This window comes from Penicillium manginii (assembly GCF_028828005.1).
Source record: "Penicillium manginii strain IBT 31320 chromosome Unknown utg000005l:1.0-5665137.0:1.0-5668048.0, whole genome shotgun sequence".
Lineage (NCBI taxonomy): Eukaryota > Fungi > Ascomycota > Eurotiomycetes > Eurotiales > Aspergillaceae > Penicillium > Penicillium manginii.
This window is the reverse complement of record NW_026643106.1, coordinates 4782803-4804640: the sequence shown is the minus strand read 5'-3', so window position 1 is coordinate 4804640 and position 21838 is coordinate 4782803. Positions and strand designations below refer to the sequence as shown.

Sequence of the window (21838 nt, the reverse complement as noted above, 5' to 3'; positions counted from 1 at the left end):
TTATCTCTGGTTTGCTCAGGTAAGGTAGGGTTCAAGGTAGTTATAGGGTATACTATACAGATATTGGAAGCTGTCAAGGCAATCAACAGAATCAAGTCTATCAATTTCTATCTATTATCCATTATTCATTGCTCTGTATCCATTTCACTTTCAATCCGACGAATCACTCGTGCTGGGTTCCCCGCAACAAAATGAAACGGAGGAACATCCTTTATAACATCAATCAATAGTCAGCTTTAGTTCTATCAATAAGAGAGATGGACACCCTGTCAGCAGAATCATTTGACTTACTTTAGTAACCACAGACCCAGCTCCAACCGTACTCCCCCTCCCAACACGAACACCGCCCAAGATAATAGCACTCCCACCAATCCAAACATCATCCTCAATATGAACCTCCTTACCCCCCTCAGGCCCTTTCAGTCCTCGTCTAACAGCAGGATCCATCGGGTGAGTCGCGCCGTAGATACAAACATTAGGTCCAAAAAGCACATTCTCGCCAATAGTGATCAGGCACGTATCAAGAACGAGAAGATTGAAGTTAAGAAAAGTACCCTTGCCGACCTTAAAATTCAATCCATGGTCCACAGAGATCGGACCGTCCACAAATGGATCTGTTTCTTCGAATAGAGCCTCGTCTTCCTTGGGATCGGGATGCATTGGAGGCATGGGTCGAGTATCCATGAGAATACTGAGCAAAGAGGACAAATATCAGCAGCAAGCATTCCAAGTTGGAGTTGTACGCAGGCACCACCACACTTACTTGCGCCATAATTCTACCTTGCGACGCCGGGAAGCGGATCCAGCAGCATTGAACTCGTCGCAGGCCTTTTTGCACCGGGTGCGGTTTGCTTGTAGATCTTCGTCCCATGCCCAGTAGAGTTCGCCTCGGAGCATTTTCTGCCACTCTTTGGATTGCGCCATGTCTGTCTATGCGGAAGAGAGGAGTCCGGGGTTGGGGTAGTAGAATTGGAATGAGATTCAAGCATGATGCAGCGAATCTATCCTCTTTATATCTGCGAATCCCGATGACAGAGCTGTCCTGTCCTTGGCGATGACATTCGTCTGCGCTCTCAACTACCTAATCGGGCAGGTCGGCCAGCAGCTTCTCCGAAGATTTTGCAGTTTATTGAATGACATCACTGATTGGTTGGTTCTACCTCTGCCCTGGGTCACCAACGCTTTGGGCAACTGTACCTGGTGGGTAGAGGTAGGAAATTGTGATTTCATGGTCGGGGTATATGTGGAGGCTAATCTTTACCAAGGCCAATTTTGATTTCTATGCCTGCTCAATTTGACTTTTTGAGGCTAACTTGTGAGGATAAAAGCTTAATTAATTAGAGCGAATGCTTGATTTACTTCGACTGGAACTTGAATAAGAGAACCCTTAAAGTCTTTTCTTGGAGCTAATGGCGCTTTTTATATCTGATTTTGATGCTTATTCGTTATCATAAGAAACCCCCAGGCCCTTTCCGCATTCACTCATTTTAGAGGGGCTAACCTGCTTGTCCACAGCAAACGAAGATCAGCCGCGTTTATAGGGTAATTATATTACCGACTGTGTGATCCCAACCAACCCTTTATTTCCGCGCTCACTTTGCGAAAAATGGCTTGGGTCATTGCCGGTTTCACCCGTTTCTTGGAGTTCCTCCTGAGACTCATGTACCTTGCGAGAGAAAAGGTCGACGGAGGTGATCGCAAACTTCCGAGCGCCCACGTTCCGCTCGAACAGGATATCAAGCTCAGCATACGTTCTCGCTTTCGTTTCGGGTAGTCGGAAAAACGCCCAGATAAAAGAAAGCAGACAAAGACCACCCCAGAAGAAGCCGGCTTTCGCTTGCCAGTTCCATGCTGTCGGGTTAATCATATAGGGCGTTAAAACGCCGTTGATGATTTTGAAAATATTATAGACATTCCAGGCTAGACTGGTTGTCTTGGCGCGAAGTCTGACAGAGGACATCTCGGATATGATCGAGTAGCAAAGCGGGCCGACGCTGGACTGGTAGACGAGCGAAAAGGCGATCAACAGGGCGCCCGTTGCCCAAGAAACTTTTTTATTGCTGCGGTCAACGACGCCGGTGATTCCGATGCCGATCAGGAAAATGAATTGCAGAAAGAGGCCCGAGAGATACTGCTGTCTGCGGCCGAAACGTGCCATTATTAACCAGGCTAGTACGATGCCGACGATGCCGACGGCGTACTGGGCCATTGTGAGGTCGAATGCGTTTGACGGGTCCATGCCGGCCTGCTCGAAGAAGTAGGTCGAGTTTCCCATCAGTGTTGTTCCGGAGAAGATCGAGGTAATGGAAGTGAAGCAGCAGATTTCCGTTCGGCGAAGATTGTGGCCCTTGAAGCAGTCGATATAACTTGCGCCTTTGACGACTTTTTGTTCGAGTTGGTTGGTATAGGCCATGACTTCTACGGCCGCGTCTAGATCGACCGCATCGTCTCTCTTGCGGGCCGTGAGTGATCGCAGAGCAGACTTGGCCCCCTTCTTATCACCACGTCGAATATACCACCACGGCGATTCAGGCGCGAATGCGATTGCGACGATCAAGGGAACAGGCCACATCCACTGTAGAGCGTATGGAATCCGGTAAGACCACTGGTCCGTCCGGTGAAGCAGCGATCGCAGAACACCAGAGGAAATAAGCTGACCAATGACCCAGCAGAGATTGATGTAGGCCGTAAGATGGCCCCGAAGAGCCACAGGACAGACTTCAGATGCATAGGAGACAGGGAGGATCTGGAAAATACCCCATGGAATGCCCATCAAGATCAACCCAACCTGTAACACCTCGACATTCGGCGCAAAAAATGGGATGAAGATGAAAAGGATGGTCAGGAATAGAGCGCCGATCATGGTTTTGCGGTATCCAAATCTCTCTGCCACGAATCCGTTTAATAGCAGACCGATGATTTCGCCGACGGATGCGCCGTTGTTGAGTCCCGATTGCCAGGCTGCGGATAAGGCGTAGGTTCCGTCCGGTTGCAATTGGCCGTATTTCTTCGTCCAGGGCTCGAAGGCGAAAAACGAGAAAATTAGCAAGAGGTCGTATCCCTCCATTATCACCGCTGTTGAGAGAACAATGGACCATGAGACTGCTTTTGAATAGAGTCGGATTGCAGTTGGAATGGACATGTCGTGCTCGCGCTGTGTAGCCTCTTTGATTTGCGCTTGTGAAAAGGCAACGATCGGTTCATCACTGGGGCTTTCATGGCCCTGGGCGGAAGACTCCACTGGGGGAAATGCTGGAGACATATTTGAGCCCATTGGGGCGATTATTTACCGTGGATTGAAGGTTGAAAAGTAGAAGAAGAAGAGGAGAAGGAGTGAAGAGACGCGGTGAGTAGGTATAGTCAATGCCGAGGTATCTGTATCACCTTAAATGCACCGCAAGTCTCCCACGTGGGATTCTGCCCGAGAAACGAGAAAGATGCGCAGGTGCAGAAGGATAATTCAAGCTTGGAATTACATTCTTGCAACCCCTCAAATTGGAAGAATGTTCGAGATAAGAATTGAGTCACTAGTCTGATTCGTTTGCTAGTCGTGCATAATCGATTAGTCAGTCGGTGACTCCACCGAGAAAATACGAGATCGAGTCCAGATTGCCTAGGTAAGCCATTAAAGTAAGATAGAAATGAACCGAGTGGATACAAAGTGGATCTAATCGGGAATATACCGCTGACTATCAAAATGGAGATCGGAGTATTGAAATGTATTGCTGTGGGATCAAGGGGTGTGGATCCATCCAACTCCCCACTTGGATAAGTTGATTTGCATGGGTACCCTAGGTAATGTGCACGATGAGCTAGAAGTTAGCAAAGGCTTATCTGAATAAAGAGAAAATTTTTATCTCTCTTGTGTACTAAGCTTGCGTTATCACCCACTTTTGTCGAAGTATTCTTGTAAGCATATCGAGAATTCTCCCAAATAGTACATATCGGATTCGAGTGTCTGATTAGACATTAGGACTTGTCACAAGCAATTGCGGAGGAGGCAGGCTAGGACACCCAGAAACTCGCGATGTGAGTGACTCTAGTCATAACGGCCCTGAGTGTTCCCTGGAACCTAAGACCAAGCAAGGCACAAGCCATTTAGCATAGCGGGGATGTCGATCTTCATCGGGTAACAAATGATGGCTGGACCCCATTCTTTACGGCTTCACGATCTGGCCATGTTGAAGTGGTGATGTTCCTCTATGAGCATAGGACATGTTTCGATTTTCATTGTCCGACAGATAATGACTAGACTCCATTCCACCTTCTGGCCATCTGTCTGGAATTCGTCAAGCATTTCCACCTCGTGAGGTATTCTCGAAGACCTTCACCTGTTGCAGTACATAACATGTAGAGTGAGCTTTCCAACTGGACTATTCAACCAGTTTACCCGAATGGAAGTGATTCATCTGTGCCAGCTAGAGGGCAGGTGCGCTATAAGCCGACGCGAACATTCGCGATTAACCTCTCACAGGGTGATATCTAGTCTTAGGTAACGGAGTAAAATATGATTTGCTGCTTGTTGGGCTTCGCTATGGTTCGGGGCAATATGCTTTTCATCAAAATAGGTCATCCATCGTATTCGAGCTTGCTCCTAACTATCGTTAAGCGTCTTAGGTGCCTCCTTTTCTGACCGAGGTTGCCGACTCATCGAAATCACGCGCAATAGCGGTAAAGTTAGGCTTTTCGAGTGTACGAGCGTGTTCCACACGGGGCGCTTTCTACGATCTTTGACTGCTTCGCTGATTTGGGCCAAGGTTCTTAGTTAGGTAGTAGTATTAAAGACAATAATAAAATGAGCCTTACTAGTACGGAAGAGAGAACCCCGTGCGGAGAATATTCTATTTTGGGAACGGTTAATGGGGTTTATACGAAGTTTGCCCGGGTGGCATCTGTGTTTACGAAGTGTAGCCTAAAAAGTGTGGCGCAGGCACCTGGGCACTCGTATAGATAATACTACTTATATCTCGTCATCCTATCTTAACCTTCTCCTAGATCTACGGTCCTCACATCATCCCTTGCGACCGCTGAAAGAGGTGCAGTGCAACCTTTAAACATGGCGACTTTACCGGTGACGCTCCCGGAAAACCCCGAGTTTAGCTCAAGAGAGCGAGTTGCGGTGCGTCATTATTCTCATTTTACCTAGGTGATGCTCAGGCGATGCGAGCCCCGTCTGACCTTGTCCAGGACCATCTCGCGATCATGCGAAAATTCAAACGCATTTTGGAGGATGCGGAGCAACCTGGTAATTACACGCATAGATTCCCACCCCCTCCTCGCGGCGTTTCAGGTCAGGAACAAGAGGGTAAATGGAGAGTACAATGCCTGCTTATGAGCGCTGAGGTCCGGTACTCGAGGTACCTTCGAATGTTGGAAAGCTGGATTGGGTCTCATGGCGTCAAAACACCTAAGAATGAGTGGCCGCTCCCACCATGGTGTGACAATCCAAATTTCCGTGTTGTTTGCTCTTTTAGGGCAAGGGGGGTATGTAGTAGTAGTGCTAACATCCTTTGGCAGGGACGTGGCCATCATATTTTATGCTCATCTCCTCTCACCATTCAAATTCGAGAGCGACATCGCGTCAAGTTTCCAGATTCTTTGGAGAGCAGAGATCGAATTTCTTCTTGCAAGAATGCGCGCAGTCGAAACAGATAATGCAAGTAAACTTGCATGGATGAACGAGTATCCCAATATCCCTTATCAGACTGTTGAGTTTACTCCTGATGGAGATCACGCATACATCACTGCTGAGAATGTTTTAGACATCCACGGCTATAAGTGTGGTTCGAAGCACTGCAAGAACAAGGAAACATATGTCATCCCAATGAATGAATGGTCCAAATACCGGGTTGGCCGAGCCAATCTCATCTGTCCAGGTTGTAAGACGACGTTCACTAACAGAGAGACCAAGCCTATAGCCAAACCTACAGCCCTGCTTGAATTCTCCCGTGTTGCGTTCGGGTTCCCTGTTTTTGACCTATGGGACAGTCCTCAACGACAGTTTGGCAAGCAAGGTCTTGTGGACCGGATTCTGGCCTTGACCCAGGTTCAAGGCCTGGTTTCGGACCATACTTTCCGCTATCTTAAGTTCCTGCAGCTCATAAAAGAGAGTAAATCAACCCTTGTCCCGACGCTCGACATCGATCTTCTCTGGCACACTCACCAGCTCTCACCAGCCGCGTACAACAAGTACTGTGAGACGCACGTAGGGCGACGGGTTAACCACGTCGATACCATCCACACGGCAAGCCGCTCCACGGGGGAGGATGACACGGCGCGCCTCTGGGCGATACGGTACGGCGAGTCCTACTTTGACCCGGAAAATATGGCCAAGAATACAGAGATCGAACGACGTAAAGCCACGTGTAAGCAGAAGCAGGAGGCCATAGGAGCCAAACTGGCTGCGTACGACTACAGCCACCAAGATATAAAGAAAGAGCTCGACGAGGCAAGCGACCTTCTCGCAGCCAAACACGCCAGCATGCGCAAAACACATACTGCGGTGAGCACGCTCAACGCGGCGGTAGCGGACGTAGAGACAGCGAAAGAGTCGGTCAAGCCGGCACTGCGGCTACTCGAACTGCGTTACTACCGCCGATTGCAAAGGCAGCAGCTGCGGGAACTGGAAGATAAACACCGGCTGCTGGTGGAGGAGTATATGCACAAGCAGCGCGAGGTGGGGACTCTCAGGCTCGAATATGAGGTGGCACAGGAGCAGAAGCTCCACTGCAAGAAGGAATGGGAGCAGGCACAGGAGGCGAGGCAGCTCCTAGAGCAGCAGCTCGCGGCTGAGGTGACCTTAGCGACAGAGGCGATCTGGCAGTTCAATTTAGATGGTGGGGATAACCATGATGATCAGCAGCAGTACCAGGAAGACCGGTATGACGGGTCGTGGTACTCGATCGTGCCGTCAGAGGTACAGCCCTGTATGCATCCCATTGTGGATATGGTGGACGGCGGGAGGGCATACCTACAGACGTGGGCGGATACATATAAACCAACGCGTAGATACCTATACGCAGGGTATTCTGGGGGAGGAGGAGGAGGGTGCGGTGGAGGAGGGTACGGTGGAGGAGGGTGTGGTGGAGGAGGGACCGCTGGCGGAGGGTGCGGTGGTGGTGGTGGTGGAGGAGGAGGAGGAGGAGGAGGAGGGGGAGGAGGGGGAGGAGGGGGGGGTGGTGGTGGATGCGGCGGAGGAGGAGGATGCGGCGGTGGATGCGGCGGAGGCTAACCCTGAGGCATGGCAGGCATAGTAACCTAATCCGGACTATTTTGAGGTCTATAGTGCGAAGGTATCTTTATTAAGATCCTCTTATTTCTTGGTATGCTGAATGTTATCTAACCCTATTGAATTTGAAATCAGTGATGATTACCTCTAGATCCGCTATGGCCTTCCCCCAGACTAGAAACCTAGCAACTCCAAGGAAGAGAGGTGCTAGATGCGATTGTCGGCGCTATATCTTTCCAGTTTCGGACCATGCTCGGCCACCTGAGCACTCTTAAGTGGACATCCCAACTCGCTATGTGAACACCCCCCCCCTACTAATTAGGAAAGTCCTGTATGTGTATTACTATACTGTGTTCAGTCCTAATTAAATGTTGCAGTTCATACACACTCTTTAGAAGGTATGCTAATGGTATGGGTATACTAGGGAGTGTAGGACATAGAGAACAGGGCTAGATCTAGATCTAAACAATGCACAGAGACCGTTTCCAAGGTTCTTTCTATTCCAAAATTAATTATTTCAGTGTTGATTGAGTGTAGGTTGTACTAGTCGTGGCCTATACCTAATATCTAAAAAGTGTGGATGAACAGTAACATTGTAATTAGAACTAAACATTATCTGGTAATACATATACAGCACCTTGCTAAGCTAGCCAGAGGGGTGTTCACATAATGACTTGGGGTGTCCACTTAAGAGTGCTCGGCCACCTGTAGTACAAGGTTACGTCCCAGACGCGTCTAGCGAAGACGAGGAATCAGAGCATCCAGGCGATACTGATACAGACAGTGTGGGTCCACAAAGGTGGTCTAAGTACTAGTATTATCTGATTTCAGGATGAAACAAAATTGTCGTTCACTGATTCAATATGTTGTTGCCTTATATACCCCGAGTTGTGTAGGAGATCTACTCCGTACAATATACTCTATTTCCTTTTCGAGACTAGTGGCTTGCGAGCCTGGGGCCAAATAAACAATTTCAAGTTGAACTTGAAAGCCACCTGGGCATCACTTCCGGCCGATCCGAATCTTGTGTGTTTTCGACTCTGGTTGTCCATATCAAAATGGGCCTCTCTGAACTGCCTCCCGAAATTCTATGGATCATTGCATTCCCTTATTTGCACCAGAGAGACACTTACGCCTTGATTAGAACGAATCGGCATCTATATCATGCGCTCAGAAAGTGTCTATGCCTTTGGAATGCTCGGTATAACCACGGATCGGCCATTTCTGCTGCTTCAGAGCATAACATCATTCCCCACATCAGATGTATCTTACAGGGATTACAGGCTGCCCACAATGAGGATCACTCACCTCCCCGAGAAGCGACCCGTGGGCCGAGGTCCCAGGTGGATCGTTATTATGACTCAGAGGAGGACTCAGAAGAGGAGGAGGAGGAGGAGGAGGAGGAGGAGGAACCCTGTGAAGAAGATCCTTACTGGAGAGATATCTACGCCCATCCTCTTCTTTCAAAAGGATACTCTGTTTTGGCTATCATCAATATCCAGCATGCCCTGGTAGTAGCTGCTCAAGCCGGTCATATCAAGGTCATCGAGATCCTGCTGGATTTTGGCGCGCAGGTCAATTTCTACAGAGGTCATTTTAAAAATCCACTTCCAAAACGCAGGATACGATTCCATAGTATCGGGTTTCAAGTTCCTATTGATAACCCGCCTCTATTTACAGCTGTACAGTACGGACACGTCGAAGTGGTCGGCAATTTGCTCGCGCGTGGTGCTGATCCACAGCTATATACACCTTCGCCGTTATACCGTGCCGTTGAAGATGACCGTCGGGATATCATTTCTCTTCTGCTGAAATTGGATGTGCGATCCCAGAAAGCAGCTTTGAAACTTGCTGTGTTACAAGAGGACTGTTCCATGGTTCAATTTCTTCTCTGTGGCGTGGAAGCTCCAGAGAATGGGAATGCTGGCCTGTTTGTTGCTGAGATGAAAGGCTTTAAGGATATAGTTAGCCTGCTGAAGACTCATGGGGTGAGTATCGATGCTCTCGACGAATGTGACAAGGATGACTGGGAGAAAGAAGATGGAGACGGCGCCGTTCGTTTTCATTACTATATGAAGCCTCAACAGTGCATGGGTGATCAGGCAGGCATTGATGAAGACTCAGATGAGTCAGAGCTCGATAATTGAATTGAAATGAGATGGAATTCTAGACTCTGTGGCTAGTATGGCTTTATTCTGATCTTTATAAATGATCTGTATCTTGCAATTTTCCGCGGTGTCGCTATGCTGATCGCGACAGAGTGCTTGCCCAAAAGTTTTCATATCTTTGTCTACATACTTAGAAGCAGTCCTATGTCATGCGGCGTACAATTGCGTGAAGCATGTGAATGCAAAGTGAAACGTAAGATATGCTGCAATTGATAGAATTCATGCCATTCCATCATCAATTTCATTCGTTATGTACATTCCCAGTAAATCCCATAGTTATCCTGATCCAACAGATCAACGCTTAAAATCAAAGAAAATTCCCATAAACCTTCCATTATCGAGGCCGTATATCCAGTACATCAAATCATTGTCCTCACAGAACTAAGAAAAAGGCGAAACGTAATTTGAACGTCGCTGTATCACACATTTAGTCGCTGTCGCTTAGACTATCACGACGGCGGCGGTGGCTTCGCTCCTCGCGACCATCACGGCGGTAGCCCTTGGTTAATCCAGGGATCGGGTGGTGATAGCTCTTAGTACCGGCAGAATCCTCAGTATCAACGTTCGAGTACTGATACTCCGAACGGGAACCGGCAGATGAGAAATCCAGTGGCTCGGTAAAGTGACCGGGCATAGAGCGACGGTCCTTTTTGCGAGGGCTGCTGGTGCGAGAAGAAGGCGCCGGAGGGGGTGCGGCACTGCGCTGGCGTTCCCGATCACGGCGGCGAGTCTGGCGGCGTTGAGACGGGTCACGGAGCTGGGATTCTTCGGTGGTCTGGCTGAGGACGTCTTCGCTGCCGGCAGTGAAGGAGAAGTCTCGGGGCCCACGACGAGAGCTGCGGTGAGGACGACGGGGCTGCTCGTATGCGTAGTCTCGCACCTCGCTCATCTCGCTCTGTTGGTAGTTGGTTGGGACGGCGGAGGAGTCGTAGTCACTGCCATTGTAGGTGCCTTCGGCTTCTCGGTTCATACCGCCAATGCGAGCGGGTTTCTCTTCACGGTATGCGCGGACGTCGTCGTCGCCTGCGCCTTCGTATCGCTCGTCCTTGTGGCGGCGCATGAATTTTTCGCGGAAGTTGCGTCTCTTCTTCTTTGGCTTGTCTTCGGTCATCACGGTCGCAGTGTCCGGGTTCGTAGCAGTCTCGGCGTAGGTATCGTAGTCTGTGTAAGAGTATCCATCATCGCTGTAGCCCTTGCCAACGACACTGCCTCCGCCTAGCTTTGTGCTCTTCGTGGCGTTACTGAGGGTCTTGCCGTCTGGTCCCTTTCGACGTAGCACGGTCGATTTGTAGTCATCCCAGTCTCCCTTGCGCCATTGGAAGCCGCCGTTCTTGGCCCAGAAGAAGAACCAGATGCCGGCGATGACGAAAGCTGCACCAATGATGGCAAATAGGGCCATCAGGCCCTGCATTTTGATGCTATTAGGACTGACTGTGCCTGCACCGCGGACGGGTTTTTCGCCCGCGGCTGTTGTTGTGGATGTGGATTTGGCGCGTGCAACGAGAGTGTTATAGTTGAGGGAGGGCGTGGGATCGAGGAGAAGGTCTGATGGAGTATCGCGAGTCTCCACCGACATCACTGGAATGTCGGGGATATCCCCGATCGGCAAAACGGGCGCCATGATGAACGATTCGAGCGGTCGAGAGCGCAGGGCTCAAGACGAGACTCTGAGGAATGTTAGATTTGTGACACATTCTTGGAACATGGAAGAGGGCTCACCTTTAACGAATGATCAGCGCCAAATCAAGGTGGAACGGGCGCTTTGTTCCGTAGAATGGAAATATCTGGGAATGTTGGATGCAGAGAAATGATAGTCTACCTGGGTGGTGGTTAGTAGACACGAGGAATTGACGAAGTGGGAAAATACAAAGCCAGGAGTCCACTGACGAGAGTCTTTTGGGGATCTAGAAATGGGGAGGTTGGAGGGGGCGATTGGGGAGGCTGGGGATTGTTGACATCCACCTGTTGGCCCGACAACGGGAAGTATAAAGCCACGTGATGCGATTGGGCAGTCATGCCATTGGCAGTTCTTTCCTGATGCTGTCAACATATTACACATAGAATGTTTGGTCCGAAAAATAATACATGGGCGTGAGGAGTGAAAAAATAACAGCAATTGATCCTAGAAGTTGTTGCGGGGTGAATATATGGGATTTGAATAAGGCATAACTAGATCGGGGACTCCCGGGTTCCACTTCTATACAATTTGCAGTCACCACTGGGAGTGTACATCCACAAAGGGGCACTTACATATTACTAAAAAAGATCTATTGAAGTTCCGCGCCACAACTTGAGTCCCTCCCTTGGCGGTCTGGTGTATCCGGAACAAGCAAGCCCCTCTTATCACTTCCGTTTCTCATACGAGGAATAACAAAGCCCGTCCCAAGGAAAAGACCCACAACGCAGTATTCCATGATGAGACCCATGAAGAGGAAAGGCACGATATGACCCGTCAAATTGGACCATCGCGGATCTAATGGATAGAAAACCGAGAGGAATAGGTAGCAGATGCGAACAGTTATAAAAGGTGTCGCAAGGGTGGCGGCGTTGAGAATCTGCGAGAAGAGACGACCTTGGTCAGTGTATATGAAATCTAATGTCGATTAGAGAAGTATAACTTACTGTTTGACTTGGGGTAGCGAGCCAAGTGTAGCGAGTCCAAAGGGAGATTTGGATGGCCAATAGACAAGCCACGAAGACCACGACAAGGCTGTAGCCAGCTTTGACAAGTTTGACTCCGGTCTCTACATCGCTGAGGGTATCACTTCCTTCAAGGACTCCACCGGCGATTGTAAGACCAAGAGCAATGAAAAAAAGCATTCGAGAAAGAACCAAATGGCGATTGATTCGTGATTCCATGTCCTCCCGGGCCATACTGTCGGATATTAGAATCAAGAAGGCAATAGAACAGAGAAAGAACATTCTTAAGTTTGCGACTTACATGAGTCGAATGAGACCAAGAGTTGCTGCAATTAGGGGAAACACGCCAGTATTGAGGAAGATGATGGCGGCGACCATTAGTCCGGTCTGTGGAATCTGGCCCCAAAGAATGACCAGAATACCTCCTGTGATGCGAACTATCAATTGGTCAGACATTAATTCGTGGCTGGTTTTAGTATTGGAGAATAGCGGGGTGGTACACACTGATAGAGAAAAACATTAAGATGAGCCATGCCATGCGCGGTCGGTTGTGTCGATAAAACGCGAGATAAACGGCTAAAACCGTGACCGGTATGTAGAAAATAATTTGGGCAATGCCCAATTTTGAATGAGTGTCGAACATGAGTGTAGTAGGATATAGTGGTTCGTTATTGTGGATCAAAGGTTGTTCTTATAGCAGTCCAAGTTATAGATTGAGGCTAGCTCAAATATGAGGGTATTGGCAGTCAAGGGCGGATTGTCCTGAGAAGAATTGTAATTAATTAAAAAAAAGTAGAATCTTTTCAGTAAACTTCTTAGCCTTTTATAAGGCTTGATCACCAGCAGGATAAAGACTCAAGTAGAAAAAAATAAGGAAAAGTGGAGTGGGTCGGCGCAGTTCGCAAGATCACCACCCTTTTGGGTTTAGCGTATGATCTCGCCTCAGCCTCAATCCACTCCATCTTCATCTTTCCGCCATGACTATGCAACTCGACGCCATAGCCCAATCTTCTCGGAAAAGAGGCAATTTGAAAGGACTCGGGATCGAAATTACGGCAAGAAGTGGGGGTTGACAATGCATTGCCACAACACGCAGGGTTAAAATAACGCCGCGGCCTGCAACGATTGACTCAGACCACCATGGTGGGGGTAGCTGGCAAGTCCAAAGGCTGCAATACTTGTCGGAAAAGAAAAATTGCTGTTAGTGAAAACCACTGTATTTGAATTTTATACCTGGTACAATTCTCTGACACCCGCTCAGTGTGACCAGCAAAGACCCGCTTGCACACAATGCACACGCTCCAAGCGGATCTGCGCTGGCTACGAAAGAGACCGAGTCTTCGTCCTAGTCGCACCAGCGAGTGAAAAGACCCACACTTTTATTAGACCTGAGTCTTTGGCTTCCAGTTCATTCTCGAATTCACCAGATGATCGTTCTCCAAGTCGAGAGATGTCGGTCCTTTCTTCGTCCTCTTCATCTCCATCGGTGATCCTCGACGTTCAGGAGCGGACTAATCCACTACTCGAGACAAACGCTGCATATTCGATGATACAAAGCCGTGCAAATCATCACAGTCTAATCCAGGCCTTTCTTTCAAGATGCTTTCCCAGTGGGTGGGCATCCCGGACGAGCCGCTCATGGCTACCCCTGCTCAGTGAGCTACCGACTATCATGAATTCCGACCCATTAGAACTATCCAGTATCGCACTCGCGGCCTCAGTCATAGGACGCGAGCGCCAGGATTCCTCGTTGCTAGATCTAGGTCTAAAGTGTTACACCCAAGGACTCAATCAGCTGCGCAGGGCTTTGCGTCACCCTCTCCTCATGGAAGAGGATTCAACTCTGGCTGCTTGCATGGCACTCAATCTCTACGAGACTATCGAATGCCCAAGTAAAGTATCCGATGGTTATTTCAGCCACTGTTATGGTCTTTTAGCTTTGATTCAAGCTCGTGGCGTCGAGCGACACTCATCGGGCGCGGGATACCGTTTATTTTTGGGGATCAGAGTACCAGGGGTGAGTGAGATTTAGGTGGGAATCCTTTTCCTGAGCTGGCAATTCTGACGCCAATCGCAGATTCTGTACGCTTTGAATCGGAGTGCATCTACCATTTTATTTGACCCCTTATGGATGGATGGGCCTTGGAAAGAGTCACCGAAGACTCATCTCGACCGCGTTATAGATTGTCTTGTTGCAGCGCCCGGGATTTTAGAGCGCGTGCCTTTATTGGCATACCTGGACCCGCATCAACAAGCAGAGTTGGTGCTTGAGCTTGTAGATGAATGCTGGCAGGTTGATAATAAATTGGATATGATTGACAGCGAAATTCAGTCTTCCAGTTTATCCCCGCTCTATACTACGGTGCCGTCTCAAATCAACCCACTGGCCGACCAAGACGACTGTATAAACATGTTTCCGCTTGCATTTTCCTTTTCCGAGCCCGCCATATCCTCAGCACTTATACTGTTATGGGCAACACGTTCAATGCTTTGGTCAGGACTTGGCGGTCTTTACAAGCATTATGAAATGCTGAGAGGGTATTATTCTGTGAACTCCGCATTATTGAACGAACATACGTCCATTTGCGAACATTCTGGATCAATGAAATGTCTTCCCGCCTTGGAACATCGAGAGGATTATCTTTCCATGGCACACAATGTCTGCCAATCCATCGAATATTTCCTGCAAGATGATATGGGCATGATCGGTGCTTTGTCGGTTACTCCTGCAATCGGCCTTGTACTCGATGCCCTAAAGAATTGGCCGAACAACTCCGAAGAATCCAAATGGCTTCATGCGTCTCTGGGTTTCATCGGACGCAAAGGTGCCCGCGTGCTGGATTATTACACACGACAAAACAGCCCGTCAAATACCGTGACATGAGAAAACCAGATGGGAAGAGGGAAATGGACAAGAAAATATCTAGATGCTCAAAACGTGCACACCTCCCCAACAATCAATCTATCCACAACTTAGACCCAACGATCTCAAAATCAATATTTCGCCAGCAAAACCAACCTCCTCTCCCGGTCCTCCATCCCCCTCAAAACCTCCGCCTCCCCCCTCTTAACCCCAAGATACGAATCAACCAACCCCTGCCCCAAAAGATACTGAATCCTCCCATCCTCCTCCAACGCATCAAGCGCCGCATCAAGATGATCCGGCAACGAATCCATCAACCCAATCTTACATCTCTCATCAAACGACAACTGCGCCGCCGCCTTCTCACAAGGACCCCCCATCAACGCCAACCCAGCCCTTAACCCGATAATCCCAGCACTCAACAATGCGCAGAGAACAAGGTACGGATTCGCAAACCCATCCACGAGTTTAATTTCGAAGCGATTGTTTTCAATCCGGCGGAGGGCTACTTCTTTATTCTCCCAGCCCCAAGCCGCATACTCGCCGCCACTCCATGTCCCCGACGCAAGGCGCGAGTAACTCATATCGTTGGGTAAAGCGAAGGCCAAGATGGCGGGGAAGTGGTGCAGTATGCCCGCGAAGAAGGACTCGGCTTTCTGTCGATGGGCGGCTTGGCTCTGCGCTTTGTGCTGCTGGGCTTGGACGTGGTGACGGGTTGCGGATGCTGCGTTTGTCGACTCACCCATTACGTTGAGGGACATGTGGATGTGTGATCCGTTCGCGGGCTGTTGCGGGAATGGCTGTGTTGCGACTGTAGCGCGGTATCCGAACGACTGCGCAACCAGCATGATCGTTTCACGCGCGCGAAGAAGAATCTCAATAGACATGACCGGTTCGAAAGGCGGGAGGACGAATTCCCACTGTCCAGGACCGGCTTCTGCGTGGAATTGCTCCAATTCGATATCGACGGAGGCCAAGGCTCGCGCCACGGCCTCGATCAACTCGATATGGGGCCTGTCTTCGGCAGCCATGCCCGTGAACGAATGCTGGAAGGGCGTGTTGAGCGGTTCATAGTCGACGAGCTGGTTGCCGTCGAATTTTGGCTTGAGGAATGTGACTTCTACCTCGAAGCCGATGAGGATGCTGCAGTCGTTCTCGTATTGCAGAGTTTGATGCAGTTCTTGCAGTCTTGAGCGTGCGCATTCGGGGAGTGGTTCGCCCTTGGAGTTTACGCTGTATACGTTTACGACGGCGCGGGTCCCGTTTGAGCCGTGTTGGCAGTATGCGGTGCTGAAGTCTGGGCGGAGGTGGAATTTACCGCTTGGGCTGGCGCCTTCAGCTAGGCGGTCGCCTGGGATGAGGTGGAGGACTGCTCTGGTCAGGGCGAGCCATTGGTCTTCTTGGAGCATTTTCTTGAATTTGGCGATGGGGATGATTCGGACGAGCGTGTTTGATGTGTATGACATGAATTGTAGCCAGATGAATTCGACATTGGGGTTGTCGTATAGAAATGATTGGAATGATATCCTTGGGTCCGGCATGAGGGGATACATCTTTGATGCCTTGAATTAATGAAGATTGATAAGAATAAGTTGAGGGTTGGGACTCAGAGAAGATGAAGAAGGATGGAGGGGCAAGGCCGAGCCTTGTCTCTGTCAGGGGTAGGCTGGGGTTTTTAACAGGACTGCATGCAAAGTTGACAATTTGATGGCTAAAAATTGCCTGGCTGGGATGGCAATTTGATAGATCAGTCAGATGGGCAGAGCAGAGTTGATGGCCGAGTGGATGAAGTGCCACGTTTCAACTAAATACTAGTCATCTTTAGCTTCCTGCAACTCCGCCCCATTCCGCCTTATTACCTCAACACGGAGGCAAACCGAGTGATGATACCTTGTAAAGTTTTAGTGCTTGTTTTTGATAATCAATCAGACGGCCTCATCAATCTACGGAAGTCCTGGTCCCAGAGCGGGGGTGGATCCATTACCAATGACCCGCCCGTATGAACGAACCTTTACCTGTATCCAATCGGCTTCAATAGATCAGACTCGGGCAGCGCCAGATCTTCCATCTGAGCGTCGATCACGCCGACATTTTTGGGTGTTGATGAGCAAAGTCTTGATGGCCGTGTTGAAGATACCGATTCACACCACATCTGGGACTCTGGGCTTCATGGTCTTTTCGACTGTATTCAGGTTCAAGCGCTGCGAGCTTGACCCCATTCGGCACGATCGGAACATCTCGATTACTTTATTGGGAAAGGTTTATACGAGGAACGTGCGGTAATCATATTTATAACCCCGACTAGTACGCAGCAGGGGAAAAAAAAACTCTTGTGGTGATTTGGCTTTATCGGGAGGAGCCAACAGAAGATTCTCAACCTGTGCCGATCCTTGAGGACTTCAGGATTCGAGTTCACAGGCTAGGCCTACTGACACTTTTTAAAAGTGGAAATGGCTACATTTATGCTCGCTCAACTTGAGATGGACTGTCGAAAAAATACGTTGTCATACAAATTAACCCTACGAAGCACAAGCACAAGCACACTCATACATCGATACGGACCCAGAGGCACGTAGAGAGAAGAAAAAAGGGAAGAAGAGGATAACCTGGTGTTGAGACATGACAAGTAAAAGGCGTAGACATAAGACATGGGTATATTCTCTCCCCTCCAACACGGACGCAAACCAGAAACGTAACGGAACCACAGAGAAAAGAAGGGCTCCAACCCGATTCCAAAAATGACAAAAGGGTGCAAAAGAGCCCGACATAGCAGGTCCAAAACATAAAATGGGTGGGCAGACAGGAAAGGAAAGGGAGATAAGACATGAGATGAGCATAAACATGGGCATGAAACGAAATGAAACATGGAACATGAAACATAGATGAAGCGAGCTATACACGCTAGCAGATGATTGCAGACATGAGGACATGAAAAGAAAAGACAAAACAGATAGGCAAATGATGAAAAGAAAAAAGAAAACAGCCAAAGCATCATCGAACTTGTCATCGCAGGTCATCAAAATCGTACAATCATATCGCCGTGTCAGGAGTTCATCAGGCGTCTCAAATCATGAAAGTTTCCGAGCACCGCTGAGAAGCATGCAAGGTGTCAGTCATTGACAAAGCATGGCCCGACATCGCCCAAACGCAAGATAGCAATTGCAAAAAGAACAGAAAAACCAGGGAGTCCTCCCAGTCCGACGCGGGACAGGTCATAGTGGTGTCCTGTCTCCTCTCCCTTCCAAGGTTACTACACAGGTACCTAACAGGTACCTCTGCAGGTATGTAACCAGTCACCCTCCATCTCCCTATTCGAGGTAGGTAACATGGGAAGGGCCAGGAGGTGAAGACAGGGGACACCATAAGAAAGAAGCCCGCTGTTGAAAGCTTTGCTCAAAAACACCCGTTTTTGTTTTTGGTCCAAATCCCACACAAATCCGCCCTGAGAGAAAAAAAAACGCTTTGCAAACAAAGAAAAAAATAGATTTTTTTCCAACTTTTGAAGCCGCTAATAAGCGAGCAGTACCGTGACCATAGCGTGAAGAGAAAACATGAGATCATCCAACATATAGACATAAAGGGATATACTTTAAACCAAGGTAGAGAAAGAAGACAGTCGACCCGGCGTTCATCTGACATTAGTAACGACGGCCGTAGGTGGACTGTGAAGACCTCCTAGTACTAGCTCGTTCCAAGCGTCGATCATCGCGCGTTCGTCGCACGTCTTCCACCAACTCCCGTCGGCTTGCAGTATTCGTTTTATCAGAGTAAGACGATCCAGCAGGCAAGTAAGCTTTCGGCTTGCGGTTTGCATTTCCTCCAAGACTGAGGTGAAAACCACCGGAGTCGTCGCTTCGAATGTTGATCATCTTGCCATGGACCGCCTCTTCTTTGAATCCGAGTTGAATCCCGTCCATCATCAGACTGATGTCTTTTCCTCCTCCTGTTTTGGAACCGGTTGCGCTTTCACGGCTGCTGTGTGATCCGCTCTTTCGGCTGCCATTCTCGCTACCAGCACCATTCGCCATCTTTGGGATGAGTGACTCGGAGGATGCGGGTAGCGCAGCAGTGGTAGAGCGGCCTGCCTTGGCGTTTTGGTATTGCTCAACGGTTGAGAGTTGTTCCTCCAATTCGTCTTCTTGGCTGTCATTATCGACGTCGTAATACTGCTCAGCACGCCCCGGCCGTCGTCGACGAGAGTTCTCGACTGCGATCCGAGTACCCCGGCCGGTGTCGTGGTAAGAGTTCGACCTCCTGCTCTCGCGCATGCTCTGGGTCCGTTCGGGAGCCATTCCTGTTTCTCGGGATAGGCGGCGGTGGGCAGAATCGGGAAGGGCATTGCGCATTTCCGACATATCCATAAACTCCGCAGCATGGTCTGCAGTAGCTCGAGACATACGGCGCTGAGGAGCCGAGGGAACGGTTTGTACAGTTTGAGATTTCCGAGGACCTTCGGGCCGTTTGTTCTGGATGATCTTTGGAGCAGCTCGGGATTTCGGTACAGGAGGAGGCGGCATCCGACTATATTCACGATAATAATCCTCGTCACGGGGCTGAGGAGGCTTGGAGCTGTAGCGCCCACGCGGTTCACGAGAAGAGTAACGTTCAAGTTGGTCAAACTCCTCAAACTCTTGAGCAAAGACATCATCTGGCTCCATCATGCGAGGATCGTAGAGGGAATTTCGACGTCGGGATGGCTCGCGAGTCCGGGATGGGGATCTCTCAGGCCCGTATTCCATAGCGGGGAACTCCGACCCAGCATAGCCTGTGAAAGATCCTGCCCCGTAAGGGGATGAAGCATAATAGGCCGAGTTGGAAGGTGGAGGTCCACCAGCTCCGTATGAATCATATGGCACCTGTGAATGGTACATTCCGGGGGGGACCCATTGATGACATCTCGTGGATGCTCATACTCATGGGTCTGCTGTCCTGGTTGTAGCCACCCGACGGCCGGTACGAATGGGACCGGTTTGTCCGACTTGTGGGACGGTGATACTCCTCATAGCCATAGGCATGGCGCGGTGGCGGGGCATAGCGCGGTGAGGAAGGAACCATGTCCGGCATGGGTGGGCGACCGTACATGGCGGGCGGGTACTCCATGTTTGGAGGATAGCGGTCGATGGGGGTTGGTGGTTGTTGTTGATGGTAGACGGGACCACCTTCGTAGTAGTGGGCAGCGTCCTGGTAGTGACGGGCGGAAGAGTCTCGTCTGCTGCGTGACTTGGACGGCGACCTGGGCACGTGAGAATGATATTGGGCGGAGCCCGGATAGGCACCAACCCTCATACTCTCTTCGTGGCCTGGCCGGGGGCGGTCTTGTCGGTCTTGATGGTCTCTTCGTTCTCTGTGTTCTCTGCGGGTGGATGGATGTCTGTCGAAGTCGGCTCGCTGCTTGGGCATGTGCAGTTTATGAGGGACGGGTGGACTCTTCCCGCCCGACGGGGCAGATTGGGTGCTGTTGGCGGTGGCGGCGGTGCGACTAGAATAGCCTGAGTCACTGGCGCCGTCGATCAGCGGCTCCGGGAATCTATGATCAGACCTGGTGACTACTTTGGCCGCGGTATTGGCTACCTGCCGGCTTTCGGGTACGATGTCATCGAATTCCTCGTCATAATCCTCCACCATAGCTGGGCGAGGTGGTTTCTTGCCCGCCATGGCCTGCAGGAGGTTCGGAAAGGCTGGGAACTAGGCAGGATTCTTTAGTCAGGGAGTCCAGGTTTAGACCCGTTTTGGAGAGGGGGGTGATGTGGGTTGTGCGATGTGAAGAAGTGGAATTTGCTTACCCACTACACCAGCAGGGAAAGATCTGCTTGGCTGGACTGGCTGCAAGCCACCAACTCTTGCCCGATGGCAAGAGAATAGGAAGGAGCTGCAGGAGAGGCGAGTGGTAATGAAGAAAAGGGAGAGTAAAAAAAAAAAAAGTAACCAAAAAGGAAGTAGGATGAGTCAGTGCTGGTTGTGTGCGTCGTTGTGTGCGGGAGGTATTTTTGATGATGCTTGTGTCCCCTCCCACGCGGTATCCCTCGCTCACGGTCACTTGCTTGCGCTCAGTGTTGTCTGTCTTCCTCTGCAGCGATTCTCGCCCAACCGGGCGACTGGACTTTTGACGAACCTGCCGATCGCCAGGGGAGGCTTGCGAAGGGCAGAGAGGTCGGGCTCTGTCAACGTGCGGAGAGTGTGAAGTGGTATATTCCAGATCGCAACGTCTCCATCGAAATTGGTGGGAAAATTAGGCGGGCAGAAACGAAAAGAGTCGGGCGGCGCAGAGAGCGTCGTTGGGTGTTCGTGGGTCGCCACGAACTCAGCCGAGTGGTTGAGAATGGACTGCAGCTGCAGCTTGTGGTCTTTGGGTTGGGTTTGATTTGGGATATTCTGCCTGACTGGTACCCAGTGGGGGTGGTGGAGTAGGGCAGCGATAAATGATAAATGATAAAACGATAAGGGGTGTGAGTGTGGGTGAAGAGAAGAGGCCCTGAGAGGGGGGAAGGGAAGGAAAGGAAGGGAAGAGAAGAGAATGAGAAGTACGACAGAGGCAGAACAAGAGGACAGGGACGACAGAGGGAAGGGGGAGGGAAGACGACAGAGGAAGAGAGAGCAGCTGACTTGAAGAGGCTCTCGGGTGCCCAACAGAGAAAAGGAAAGAAGCGGGAGGGGGTGTCATCATAAGGAAGGAACGACCATAATTTGTGCGACCAACTTAAGCTCGGGACCCGCTCGGTTCCCTGGTTCAGAAGTATATTTTTATACTTAGTACTTGTATACTAGGATGTAAACAATGTATACAATGTAGTATGTATACATTGTATACATAGAGTAATTAGTATACATTCTATCGAGTTCACGGTCGATATCTCGCTTTTCATTCATTCCCTTCTTTACACCTGATTTATTCCATTCATACTCGGAGACACTGACCTATACTGCACTCCCGCCCAATTG

At 49.8% G+C, this 21838-nt stretch overlaps 9 protein-coding genes across 9 annotated transcripts; 3 read left to right on the top strand and 6 right to left on the bottom strand.

The window, feature by feature from the left end:
- Positions 1-125: 125 nt before the first annotated feature.
- On the bottom strand, positions 126-930 carry N7533_008127 (sugar O-acetyltransferase; the record flags this gene model as incomplete). Its single annotated transcript, XM_057104777.1, has 3 exons — positions 126-209; positions 292-691; positions 764-930. Coding segments are annotated over 3 exons (651 nt in total), but the record flags the coding sequence as incomplete, so codon positions are not given.
- A 616-nt stretch (positions 931-1546) lies between these two features.
- N7533_008126 (Major facilitator superfamily domain general substrate transporter) lies at positions 1547-3262 on the bottom strand (the record flags this gene model as incomplete). The annotated part of the gene is made up of 1 exon (XM_057104776.1): positions 1547-3262. The coding sequence occupies one exon, from the start codon at positions 3260-3262 to the stop codon at positions 1547-1549; it is 1716 nt and encodes a 571-aa protein (XP_056959733.1).
- Positions 3263-5056: 1794 nt separating this feature from the next.
- On the top strand, positions 5057-7253 carry N7533_008125 (uncharacterized protein; the record flags this gene model as incomplete). Its single annotated transcript, XM_057104775.1, has 4 exons — positions 5057-5119; positions 5188-5435; positions 5518-6926; positions 7009-7253. 4 exons carry the CDS (start codon positions 5057-5059, stop codon positions 7251-7253), a joined length of 1965 nt encoding a protein of 654 aa, XP_056959732.1.
- Positions 7254-8286: 1033 nt separating this feature from the next.
- On the top strand, positions 8287-9375 carry N7533_008124 (uncharacterized protein; the record flags this gene model as incomplete). The annotated part of the gene is made up of 1 exon (XM_057104774.1): positions 8287-9375. One exon carries the CDS (start codon positions 8287-8289, stop codon positions 9373-9375), a length of 1089 nt encoding a protein of 362 aa, XP_056959731.1.
- Positions 9376-9823: 448 nt separating this feature from the next.
- On the bottom strand, positions 9824-11017 carry N7533_008123 (uncharacterized protein; the record flags this gene model as incomplete). Its single annotated transcript, XM_057104773.1, has 1 exon — positions 9824-11017. One exon carries the CDS (start codon positions 11015-11017, stop codon positions 9824-9826), a length of 1194 nt encoding a protein of 397 aa, XP_056959730.1.
- A 646-nt stretch (positions 11018-11663) lies between these two features.
- Positions 11664-12679, bottom strand: N7533_008122 (uncharacterized protein; the record flags this gene model as incomplete). The annotated part of the gene is made up of 4 exons (XM_057104772.1): positions 11664-11951; positions 12019-12271; positions 12338-12473; positions 12541-12679. 4 exons carry the CDS (start codon positions 12677-12679, stop codon positions 11664-11666), a joined length of 816 nt encoding a protein of 271 aa, XP_056959729.1.
- A 1029-nt stretch (positions 12680-13708) lies between these two features.
- Positions 13709-14920, top strand: N7533_008121 (uncharacterized protein; the record flags this gene model as incomplete). The annotated part of the gene is made up of 2 exons (XM_057104771.1): positions 13709-14053; positions 14114-14920. 2 exons carry the CDS (start codon positions 13709-13711, stop codon positions 14918-14920), a joined length of 1152 nt encoding a protein of 383 aa, XP_056959728.1.
- Positions 14921-15030: 110 nt separating this feature from the next.
- N7533_008120 (FluG family protein) lies at positions 15031-16452 on the bottom strand (the record flags this gene model as incomplete). Its single annotated transcript, XM_057104770.1, has 1 exon — positions 15031-16452. The coding sequence occupies one exon, from the start codon at positions 16450-16452 to the stop codon at positions 15031-15033; it is 1422 nt and encodes a 473-aa protein (XP_056959727.1).
- Positions 16453-18537: 2085 nt separating this feature from the next.
- Positions 18538-20554, bottom strand: N7533_008119 (uncharacterized protein; the record flags this gene model as incomplete). The annotated part of the gene is given in 2 exon segments (XM_057104769.1): positions 18538-19755; positions 19769-20554. The coding sequence occupies 2 exon segments, from the start codon at positions 20552-20554 to the stop codon at positions 18538-18540; spliced, it is 2004 nt and encodes a 667-aa protein (XP_056959726.1).
- Between the last annotated feature and the right edge of the window lie 1284 nt (positions 20555-21838).